This window comes from Oncorhynchus keta, chromosome 11 (genome assembly GCF_023373465.1).
Source record: "Oncorhynchus keta strain PuntledgeMale-10-30-2019 chromosome 11, Oket_V2, whole genome shotgun sequence".
NCBI classification, from domain to species: Eukaryota; Metazoa; Chordata; class Actinopteri; order Salmoniformes; family Salmonidae; genus Oncorhynchus; species Oncorhynchus keta.
Window position 1 is genome coordinate 26,334,431 of NC_068431.1, and position 12,938 is coordinate 26,347,368.

General features: G+C 41.2%; 1 protein-coding gene across 8 annotated transcripts in view; it reads right to left on the bottom strand.

Moving 5' to 3' along the window:
- The window catches only part of LOC118389976 (cell adhesion molecule 1-like), a 486,522-nt gene extending 485,391 nt beyond the window's left edge, over positions 1-1,131 (bottom strand). For 7 of the 8 annotated variants that reach the window (XM_035780043.2, XM_035780042.2, XM_035780041.2 and 4 more), the window contains exon 1: positions 1,003-1,130. In XM_035780043.2, coding sequence (XP_035635936.1) covers positions 1,003-1,075 — 73 coding nt within the window. In that variant the 5' untranslated portion in view covers positions 1,076-1,130. Of the gene's footprint in view, positions 1-1,002 lie in introns of all 8 variants that reach the window. The other variant, XM_052529799.1, reaches the window with a different exon arrangement.
- Between the last annotated feature and the right edge of the window lie 11,807 nt (positions 1,132-12,938).

Here is a 12,938-nt window from a genome sequence, read left to right on the forward strand (position 1 = left end):
GAATCAGCTGACAATGTGTAATAGCCTATCCAGTTGATTGTCTATAACAGCACACACTCATGTTATATTTTAAGGCACTGATTTGACTTTTAAAAGGTGTTTAGGAAGCAAGCGAAATCAAAACAGCACCACTAACAACTTATGTCTCCATCGGTGTACTGTACACCACTGACATCGTTCCCTGGGCATTCAACTGTAAGGTATAGCTTCAGAGTAGCCTACCTAGCAACATAGATACCTAGCTGTATCAGTCTGCCAGGTCACACATGAGACACACAAAGTGACTATTCAATCACACCAGTAGGCCTATGGATCATAGTTTGAGCAAACTAAATCAAATATCTAAATACATGTAATAAAGCTGGGCATTTTTTCGGTAAAGTGATGCAATGTAAATTAGCCTAAACTTCAGCATGGTAACGCGCTCAGAATAGCTCCCGCTACAAATATTCAGCATTCGTTGTAGGCTACGGCGTTCAACAGAATCTGGACATTCGCAACACAAAAGTGTTCAGAACATCTGACTGGTTAATTATAACTAACCATATTAAACTTGTACAGTGAAGTTGAATTTATGGTCTTTATACTTAAATCAACTATTTTCATATCCAATTTCGCTCATTTAAACTCCCAGCTGCAGCTTTGTGAGTATTACAGTGGCACAGGGCTCAAGACTAAGGGAAAACTAGCCAAAGTGATTTGTGTTGAGGGGTTAGTATGGAAGACAGAAACATCTGTAACGGCTATATGAGTGAAATTTAAATATTCAAAGAATGTAACAAATATTTGAGTCTTCTTTAGGCACATGGAATATCGTATTCCAACTTGAAGAACAGTTAGGCTACACCCAATGCTTAACTAATAAACTATCACTCAAAATTATACGGGCACATCCAGAAAAAAGCTTGCTCTGAATGCAGACTCATTTTTGCCCACTCCTCCATGTCCATATAAAATCATTAAAAAGACGTAGGTTTGTTTAGTTTTTCGTCGAAATCCTACCTTTGTGAAGAGCTGCTGGAATCACGAACAAAAAGAGAAGTGTAGCGAGAGATCCGTTGCCTGTGATCGCCATGTTGTACACCTGCTTCAATCTGGCTGCGCGAGTAGTAGCTAGCTACTTCACCTAGCGACAACGGGAATCACTTTAATGATATGCATGGTGGGGAGGGAACAATTCAAATTCATTTTTTAAAAGATGGTTAAACAACTAAGAAAGGTTATACAAGTGTTACGGTGGGTTCTTATTGAATAATGCACAACTGAGGGGAAATCGTTTATTTTATTTTATTTTCAACCATTCCAGAACATTGAATAATGTTTGTATGAAGGGTTCAAGGCAAAACATCCACTGAATTTTCAAAACTTCCCTAATTATTTGTTTTGTGACAAACAGTGCTTCGATTACTCATAGATGGCTCGTCACATGAACTGGGAAGTATCATATAGGTGGCAGCTTTTTCATCCATATATTCCTTATGTGCTATCAATGATGCTGTACATGACAATATGTTTTGCATCACTGGCATGTTCATTTGCGAAGAAAAATGGCCTGCACACACATTCAAGTAACACCGATAAGTAAAATAGGCTACATCCACTTTGGGCATCATGCAACTAAAATACAAAAACAAGCATACAGTCCGTACTGCATTTTCAATATAGAGAATCTTGTTGAACATCATTTTCACCGTTATATTTTATTTATTTAACACTGTACAGCAAGATAGTACAGTAGCCTATATGTCCACACTACATTGATATTAGGAGGGCTCATTAGAATGACTGCTCTCTGACAAAAGTAGCTTACAGAGTGGTGCCTCTAGTGGTGGTACCAAGTTACATCTTTTTTTATCAGAATCTCTTGCAGGAAAAAAGATGATCTTGAGGCTATAGCATAAATGACATGTACTGATTAGAAATGTCCCAGTGGGAAGGCCACAATGACATATTCACTGTCTTGAAAATATACCAATTCATAGTAAAACACAAGCAATCCCAAATGCAATCATCACTCTGAAATCATAAGATTTCTTCTATGTCATGTCATACCAAAAAATGACCAGACCTCTCTGTTCTCCCTCAATATCAGATTGCAATGTACCTGCCGGGTCTTAACATTCCTTGTGATTTACAAAAGTTTGGGATTGGATTTTAAGGTTGAGTCAAAGAAAGCTCAGGAATGATCTTCACAGTGATTCAGGACCAGATGAATGGCATAATACCTTTCTGTTTTGAGCTGTACCCTTCAGAGATTGACACACACTGAGAGTGGAACTAAAGTATTGCGGCTGTGTTTGATGTAGTCACGCCTGTGTGTTGGAGACCAGTTGAGGCCCAGTCTCATCCTGTGACGTTATCTAATTAAGGCCAGGCACCACAGGCTAAAATAAAAATTTTGCATTTGCTTATCAATTTAGAGATCGTTTGGTATTTTGGTCCATTAATATTGGTATTTGAAAATGTCAAAAAGTTTATGAAAATTGTATTTTTGTTAGTTTAACATATTACCGGCATCACTTAAACCACTTAAATGGACATACATCCATAATTTTGCTCAGTACATTGAATCACACACCATTTAAAATCCCATTTCATATAGCATGTTACAAACTGGACTATATGTAGTAACTTACTTTGAAGAGATGGTGATTGGGTCTAAATAGGTCTTTGGATGTCTAAATTCATTGTATTTGCCTTTAACTGCACTTTCACGAGTCAGACTCTTCCCACATGCCAAATCCTTTTTCTCACCCTCAGAAACATCTACATACACCACATTTTGTGTGGTTATCCTTAGACGTTTCTCCAGACTTAGACATATGAAATTGTTTCTATGTTGGCAAATATTTATTTTACAAAAAAAGTATTATATTTGTGTCCACATTGAACTGGTTAAAAAAAATAATGCCATATTAGGGTGTGGTGCCTGGTCTTAATAACCACACACATACAGTGCCTTGCAAAAGTTTTCACCCCCTTGGCATTTACATTTTTTTTTGCATTACAACCTGTAATTTAAATAGTTTGTGGGGGGGGGGGGTTCATGTAATGGACATACACAAAATACTCCAAATTGGTGAAGTGAAAAAAATATTGTGTTTAAAAAAAAATGTAAAAATTAAAAACAGAAAAGTGGTGGGTGCATATGTATTCACCCCCTTTGCTATGAAGCCCCTAAATAAGATCTGGTGCAACCAATTACCTTCAGAAGTCCCATAATTAGTTAAATAAAATCCACCTGTGTGCAATCTAAGTGTCACATGATCTCAGTATATATACACACACACACATAGTCGTCAAAACCACTAAGCAAGGGGCACCACCAAGCAAGCGGCACCATGAAGACCAGGAGCTCTCCAAACAAGTCAGGGACAACGTTGTGGAGAAGTACAGATCAGGGTTGGGTTATAAAAAAATATCAGAAACTTTGAACATCCCACGGAGCACCATTAAATCCATTATTCAAAAATGGAAAGAATATGGCACCACACACGTGCCAAGAGAGGGACGCCCACCAAAACCCAGGCAAGGAGGGCATTAATCAGTAGCAACAAAGAGACCAAAGAACCCTGAAGGAGCTGCAAAGCTCCACAGCGGAGATTGGAGTATCTGTCCATAAGACCACTTTAAGCTGCACACTCCACAGAGCTGGGCTTTACGGAAGAGCGGACAGAAAAAAAGCCATTGCTTAGAGCAAAAAATAAGCAAACACGTTTGGTGTTCACCAAAAGGCATGTGGGAGACTCCCCGAACATATGGAAGCTGGTACTCTGGTCAGATGAGACAAAAATGTAGCTTTTTGGCCATCAAGGAAAACGCTATGTCTAGCACAAACCCAACACCTCTCATCACCCCGAGAAAACTATCATGCTGTGGGGATGTTTTTCATCAGCAGGGACTGGGAAACTGGTCAGAATTGAAAGAATGATGGATGGTGCTAAATACAGGGAAATTCTTGAGGGAAACCTGTTTGTCTTCCAGAGATTTGAGACTGGGACGGAGGTTCACCTTCCAGCAGGACAATGACCCTAAGCATACTGCTAAACCAACACTCGAGTGGTTTAAGGGGAAACATTTAAATGTCCTGGAATGGCCCAGTCAAAGCCCAGACCTCAATCCAATTGAGAATCTGTGATATGACTTAAAGATTGCTGTATACCAGCAGAAACCATCCACCTTGAAGGAGCTGGAGCAGTTGTGCCAAGCTTATAGAGACATACACTAAGAGACTTGCAGCTGTAATTGCTGCAAAAGGTTGCTCTAGAAAGTATTGTCTTATTTCTTGTTTGTTTCACAATAAAAACGATTTTGTATCTTCAAAGTGGTAGGCATGTTGTGTAAATCAAATGATACAACCCCCCCCCCCCAAAAAAAAAAATATATATACTTTAATTCCAGGTTGTAAGGCAACAAAATAGGAAAAATGCCAAGGGGGTTGAATAGTTTCGCAAGCCACTGTACAAATTGAACCTTTAGCTAGACAAGTCAATGCTTGGCTCTGCCCCCATCCTTGCATGTTCTGCCCACTATGGCACATTTTTCCCATTGCAAACAACAGTCTCTCGTTTTAAAGTTATTCATTTTTCACTAGGCATGTCAAAACAAATTCTTATTTACAATGACGGCCTACCCTTGCCAAACGCGGACGATGCTGGGCCAATTGTGCGCCGCCCTATGGGACTCCCAATCACGGCCAGATGTGATACAGCCTGGAATCAAACAAGTGACTGTAGTTACACCTCTTGCACTGAGATGCAGCACCTTAGACCGCTGCGCCACTCGGGAGCCTAAGTTCAGAAGCTGAGGTACTTGTGCTCATCCGCTTGAAGTTTGCATGTTTAAAGTATAGCGACATGTTGCATTGATGTGTTACTTTGTGTCACTTAAACTGGCTTTAAGCCCCCCCCAAAAAACAATTTTTTTTATACAATAATCAACATATGAATGATAGTTCTGAACTCAAATGTTCAGCATGAAAGGTTAATTAAGCAATAAGGCACGTGGGGGTGTGGTATATGGACAATTTACCATGGCTAAGAGCTGTTCTTTGGCACAACACAACAAGGCCATATACCACAAACCCCCGAGGTGCTTTATTGCTATTATAAACTGGTTACCAATGTAATTAAAGCAGTAGAAATAAATGTTGTCATACTCGTGATATATGGTCTGATATACTAAGGCTGTCAGACAATCAGCATTCAGGGCTGGAACCACCCAGTTATAATTAAAATTAAAGCATTGTTGGGGGACAATGGGAGGGTTAAATAATTAGTTATACATAAGTTATGCATCCACTGCTTAATTGGTTAGTGCTGATACTAATGACCAAATTGTTAATTGCATGGTATAACAGGAAATAACTGGTCCGAGAGAAAAGTAGTTGGGATGGTGCAGATATTTTTAAAGATTTAAAAGGTAATACTGATAAGTGTTGTTTATGGTTTTAAATCAATGTATGCAATTAGTTCCACATTAAGAAAGACCCTTCTTATCTAGGCTAATGAATGCCCAAAAGCTACATAACCTCCAATTATTTTGGGGGTGAACATTTATTTTATTACACAGCCTCCCATTATGGCAGACACAAGAGCCTAGAAAGAATGGAACAACGGGTCTGTCTGGCCATGACATGTGACAGATAGCTTTGAGAGGAATGTGAATGAGAACTTTTTAGTTTGATTTATATTTGTAATTACACCCATTCAGAACTCTAATCAGAGATTAGGCCAATCAACCATTATTTTTTGGAAGCGCATGATTTTCAAGTTTTATATTTCCTCGCCTATATTTGAAGGTTACAGAAAGAGTCCTCATCATTGCAGACATGAGGATGTCTTGCCATACTTTATGTGTCGTTGGAATAGGTTTGCACCTGTTATTTCAAACTCATAGCGTCTCTATTGACACATTACCTACTTATATGAATCATGCTCTTGTCTTTGTTGTCCCCTCTTTTTGATATTTACAGTGCCTTCTGAAATTATTAACAACTCTTTGCTTTTTCCACATTTTGTTGTGTTACAGCCTGAATTTAAAATGGATTACTGATTCACATACAATACCCAGTAAGGTCAAAGTGGAATTTTTTTTCTAGAAATTAACTTTAAAAAACATTTAAGCTGAAATGTCTTGAGTTACGGCCCAGTACATCACTGGGGCTAAGCTGCCTGCCATTCAGGACCTCTATACCAGGCGGTGTCAGAGGAAGGCCCTAAAAATTGTCAAAGAACCCAGCCACCCCAGTCATAGACTGTTCTCTCTATTACCGCATGACAAGCGGTACCGGAGTGCCAAGTCTAGGACAAAAAGGCTTCAGTTTTTACCACCAAGCCATAAGACTCCTGAACAGGTAATCAAATGGCTACCCGGACTATTTGCATTGTGTGCCTCCCCGAACCCCTCGTTTCTACTCTGCTGCTACTCTCTGTTTATCATATGCATAGTCACCTTAACTATACATTCTATGTACATACTACCTCAATAGGGCCAACCAACCAGTGCTCCCACACATTGTGTCCCGCCACCCACCACCCACCAACCCCTCTTACGCTACTGCTACTCTCTGTTCATCCTATATGCATAGTCACTTTAATCATATCTACATGTACATTCTACCTCAATCAGCCTCACTAACCGGTGTCTGTATGTAGCCTCGCTACTTTTATAGCCTCGCTACGGTATATAGCCTGTCTCTTTACTATTGTTTTATTTCTTTACTTACCTATTGTTCACCTAACACCTTTTTTGCACTATTGGCTAGAGCCTGTAAGTAAGCATTTTACCTGATGTTTTTGGCACACGTGACTGACCCGGTCTCTCCAGATCTCCTAACAGTACTATTTATAGGGTCAATTTTAGATCAATGCTATGTATTTTCAGCCATTCCTGAGACCAGAAACAGGCTACCCGAAGGGCAATACCAAAATAAATGGTCTATTGATTCTGTGTCCTCACAACAATTTTCTGCAGAGCTTCAAAGATTTTATGCCCCAAATATTCAACATTTTGTTTGTGGCAAGAATGCTATATAATAATTTTAGCTGAAAAGCACGAAGTCTTGAAACTTGCGTTGTTTTATACATCAACTCATACACCCTATACTATGGAATCGGTGCATCAAATATCTCTTCCCAACTATTTTGCAATCTGTATGGCACAGTTGTCAACATCCTGGTCCTCAAATAAAACTGGTATACTGGTATACTGGTATACTTTCCTATTTATGCTATTTTTATTCCTCTGCCAGTTTTGATCCTTTATATTGGGCTGACAGACCAGTTCCCTACCTCCTCCAGCTGCCACCTGCCTCCTCCATTTTTGGGGTAATGCTGTAATCAATTGGTTGTACTGTTGGATTGAATAGACCTTTCCGTACAATTCTGATAACTACATGAAGGACACAACTCTACCATTACAATTTACAATATCATTTTAGAACAAAATAACATTTTCTAACATCTTTCCCATAAATCCAGGTATTTTATCAACCAGCACATTTTAGTTCAGCCATAATATTTGTTCTATCTTTTCAGGGGGATGAAATTGAAATTGTAGCCAGCACTGCAATGCTTGTTTGAAAAAGAGATACTTTGAAAAATGTATAATTTTCAATTAATTGAAAATGAGACATGGCAATCTGCACAATGGCAAAAAGACAATTTTTAAACAATTGATGAGCTTTTCTTAGTAATCTACTTGAGAACCATTTAGGGTTCAAGTAAAACTTTTGAATGAGTGAAGCTTTTAGAGAGAGGTTTAGTGTTTTTATATTTAATCATCTCAACCCACACAATTCATATTCATTATATAGATAGGCACGTTTTATTTAGCGAAATACAGAGTGTGTCTACTTCACCATGAGCCCATTTTATAGGTAAACTGCAGGGTAATGTCAAATTTGTATTTTTTTAACGATCCAATACGTAATATTGTACATTTATCATAATTAGGTTTTAGTCCAGAGAGTACAGAAAAGTTATCTAGATCTTCAATGAGACATTGCAGAGATCTAGCTTGCGGACATAATATAAAACTTGAGTCATCGGCATACATGGACACCTTTGTTTTTAAGCCTTGGATTTCTAATCCTCTAATGTTGTTATTGGATCTGATTTTAATAGCTACCATTTAGATGGCCATAACGAATAGATATGGTGACAGCGGACACCCTTGTATTAACTCCTCTTGACAATTCAAAACTCTGAGAAGTAGCCGTTATTTACTATTTTACACCTGGAGTTGCTAAACATTATTTTTACCCATTTTATAAGAGAATTACCGAAATTGAAAAATCCAGGCATTAATAAATAAAATCCAGTCTTACTTTATCATATCAAATGTATTTATATAGTCCTTCTTACATCAGCTGATATCTCAAAGTGCTGTTCAGAAACCCAGCCTAAAACCCCAAACAGCAAGCAATGCAGGTATAGAAGCACGGTGGCTTGGAAAAACTCACTAGAAAGGCCAAAACCTAGGAAGAAACCCAGAGATTAACCAGGCTATGAGGGGTGGCCAGACCTCTTCTGGCTGTGCCGGGTGGAGATTATAACAGAACATGGCCAAGATGTTCAAATGTTCATAAATGACCAACATGGTCAAATAATAAAAATCACATTAGTTGTCGAGGGTGAAACAGGTCAGCACCCCAGGAGTAAATGTCAGTTGGCTTTTCATAACCAATCATTGAGAGTATCTCTACCGCTCCTGCTGTCTCTAGAGAGTTGAAAACAGCAGGTCTGAGACAGGTAGCATTTCCGGTGAATAGGTCAGGGTTCCATAGCCGCAGGCAGAACAATTGAAACTGGAGCAGCAGCACGGCCAGGTGGACTGGGGACAGCAAGGAGTCATCATGCCAGGTAGTCCTGAGGCATGGTCCTAGGGCTTTAGGTCCCCCGAGAGAGAGAAAGAAAGAAAGAGAGAATTAGAGAGCATACTTAAATTCACACAGGACACTGGAGAAATACTCCAGATATAACAGACTGACCCTAGCCCCCCGACACACACTACTGCAGCATAAATACTTGAGGTTGAGACAGGAGGGGTCAGCAAACACTGTGGCCCCATCCAATGATACCCCCGGACAGGGCCAAACAGGCAGGATATAACCCCAATCACTTTGCCAAAGCACAGCCCCCACACCACTAGAGGGATATCTTCAACCACCAACTTACCATCCTGAGACAAGGCCGAGTATAGCCCACAAAGATCCCCGCCACGGCACAACTCAATGGGGGTGCCAACCCAGACAGGAAGACCACGTCAGTGACTCATCCCACTCAAGTGACGCACCCCTCCTAGGGACGGCATGGAAGAGCACCAGTAAGCCAGTGACTAAACCCCTGTAATAGGGTTAGAGGTAGAGAATCCCAGTGGAGAGAGGGGCAAATGCCTTTTCAAAATCCACTATAGTTTTGACTTAGATCAGTATGAAAATCTATGGCAAGACTTGAAAATAACTGTGTAGCAATAAATCAATAATTAACTTGACCTAGCTTGAAGAATGAACAAAAATATATAATGGTCAAGTACTGTACAATCCGTACAATAAGCTCTTAGAGACTTACCCAAAAAGACTAGCTGTAATTGCCGCCAAAGGTGCTTCTACAAAGTATTGACTCGGGTGTGAATATGTTCAACAATTTCTGAAAACATATTCACCTTGTCATTATGGGTTATTGTGTGTAGATCGGTGAGATTCAAATTATTAAGAATCCATTTTGAATTCACGCTGTAACACAACAAAATGTGGAAAAAATCAAGGGGTATGAATACTTTGAAGGGCACTGTCAGTTATAGTCCCTACGGATAGTAGCAGGTGCATTTTTTTCACTGATGCAAGTCAATCTAGCTCATAATGAGTTGCTTTCTGTAGTTCTTAATCATTCTGTAATAAATAAAGTAGTTCCACTGTACAAGGTTTGTGGCAGAGTAGGCTAACACTTTACCTACAAAAATATAAACCCAACATGTCAATTGTTGGTCCCATGTTTCATGAGTTGATAAGAAAGATCCCATACATTTTCAAAATGCACAAAAAGCTTATTTCTCTCAAATTTTGTGCAACGTCATTTTAGAATTAGAATTTGGCAGTACGTCCAACCTGCCTCACAACCGCAGACAATGTGTATGGCGTCATGTGGCCGAGCGGTTTGCTCATGTCAACGTTGTGAACAAAGTGCCCCATGATGGCGGTGGGGTTATGGTATGGGCAGGCATAAGCTACGCACAATGAACAGAATTACATTTTATTGATGTCAATTTGAATGCACAGAGATACCGTGATGAGATCCTGAGTCCTATTGTCGTGCCATTCATCTGCCACAATCACTTAATGTTTCAGCATGTTAATGCATGGCCTCATGTGGCAAGGATCTGTACATAATTCCTGGAAGCTGAAAATGTACCAGTTCTTCCGCGGCCTGCATACTCACCAGACATGGTCATCCATTGAGCACGTTTGGATGTATTATGGGAACAGCAGATGATTACACCATCTTCCAGGCGGTTGAGGAACAAGGTCATCTACTCCACCCACACCACGACCAGCTGGCTCTACTGGGTAAGACCATGAAGGAGGTAGTCCACCGCCTCAGACGGAGGGCCTCCTACCACGGGTCGTCACAGTGAGCCAGTCCCCCAGCCTACCCAGCCGTCCCCCACAGGTCAGAAATGCCTGACTGTCGCTTCCGGAGAAGTATGACGGCACTCCATCTTAATGCTGTGGCTTCTTACTCCAGCGCTCCCTATATTTGACCTATCAGACGTGCGCCCCCACCACCGAGAGGGCCAAGGTCGCCACGGTCATTTCCAGGCTGACCGGACGGGAGTTGGAGCGGGATGCGGCCATCTGGGAAAGAGAAGAGGAGGAGCTGGGTTCCTATGAGAGGTTGGTGGCTCTGTTCAGGGTGGTCTTCAACAATCTTCCAGAGGTCAAAGAGGGAGGTGAGAGACTTCTCCAACTCCAGCAGTGTGTCCAGACCTCTGTGGAGTACGGCCTCACCTTTCGGACTGTGGGGGCCTCCAGCGGACGGAAAGAGCCCGCCCTCCACACTCTATTCCACAGTGGACTGTGTGAAAAGGTCCAGACGGCGTTTCCGTGTCGGGATGTCAACATATCCTTGGACACTCTAATTGCGATGCCCATCCATCTGGATAACCTTCTTCGGGAGCGTCCGTGTCCACCTCGCCACTCACCTCCCTCCTTTGGCTGTCCTGAGGCAGAGCCTGAACCCATGGAGGTAGGGGCCACACACATCTCTGAGTCGCCGGAGACAGCTGGGGCTCTGTCCCTATTGCGCCCAGGAGGGGCACCAGCTTCAGTGGTGTCCGGTGTGTCCTAACCTGAGGTCCACCAGAGCAGAAGGGCGGCCCCGTGACCTTCCATCTCCCAGGGTAGGCGTGAGTATTCCATTATCATTGATTTCCGCCAAACCTTTACTGGCTCCCATTTCGCTGACTGGCTGTCCCTCAAGTGTTACCTCTACAGCTCTAGTGGACTCCGGTGCCATGGGGAACTTTATCGAACATACCCTCGCCTCCTTCCTGAACTTAACCTCATACCCACTCTCCTAAACTACTACTTCCCCTTCCCATGCCTCAGCGGCCTTGGTCACATCTGTCCATAGACTTTGTAACGGACCTTCCCCTTTCTGAATGTTTTACCACTATTCTGGTGGTTGTTGACAGATTCTCCAAATCCTGCAGGTTTATCCCTGTCTCTGGTCTACCTACCGCTCTGCAGGTTGCTGAGGCACTATTCCAGCAGGTCTTCCGGCACTATGACTATCTGGACATAGTTTCCGACCGTGGTCCCCAAATCACGCCGTGGGTCTGGAAAGCCTTTATGGAGAAGCTGGGGGCCATGGTAAGCCTCACATCCGGGTACCAGCCTCAGTCTAACAGGCAGGTGGACAGGACAAACCAGGAGCTTAAGGATAGGGGGCAGCATTTTCACTTTTGGATAAATAGCGTGCCCAATTTCAACTTCCTGCTACTCATGCCAAGAATATAAGATATGCATATTATTAGTAGATTTGGATGGAAAACACTCTGAAGTTTCTAAAACTGTTTGAATCATGTCTGTGAGTATAACAGAACTTATGTAGCAGACAAAACCCCGAGGACTAACCGTTCAGATTTTTTTGGGGGGGAGGTTCTGTCTGTTCACTGAGATCTAATTGGGAAATTATATTTCTTAGGAACTTGTTATCAGTTCCTACCACGTCCACTGGATGTCACCAGTTTTTGGAATTTGGTTGATGTTATTCATTTATGCAATTAAGAAATACGGCCATCTAGGAACTGGGTAACACTGTTGAGAGTTGCGCAAGACTTGAAAAATAGCTTGGTTTGTTGTCTTCCTGTATTGAACACAGATAGACCCGTCTTCAATTTGATCTATTATTAACGTTTAAAAATACCTAAAGTTGTATTACAAAAGTAGTTTCAAATGTTTTGGCAAAGTTTACAGGCAACTTTTGAAATATTTTGTAGTGACGTGGTGACGTTTGGAAGCTGTTTTTTTCTGGATCAAACGCGCCAAATAAATTGACATTTTGGATATATATAGACGTAATTAATCAAACAAAAGGACCAATTGTGATGTTTATGGGACATATTGGAGTGCCAACAAAAGAAGCTCGTCAAAGGTAAGGCATGTTTTATATTTTATTTCTGCGTTTTGTGTAGTGCCTGCAGGGTTGAAATATGCTACCCTCTTTGTTTACTGTTGTGCTATCATCAGATAATAGCTTCTTATGCTTTCGCCGAAAAGCCTTTTTAAAATCTGACATGTTGGCTGGATTCACAACGAGTGTAGGTTTAATGTACTATCTTACATGTGTGATTGAATGAAAGTTAGATTTTTATATAAATTTATCTGAATTTGCCGCGCTGCCTTTTCCCTGGCTTTTGGCCAAGTGGGACGCAAG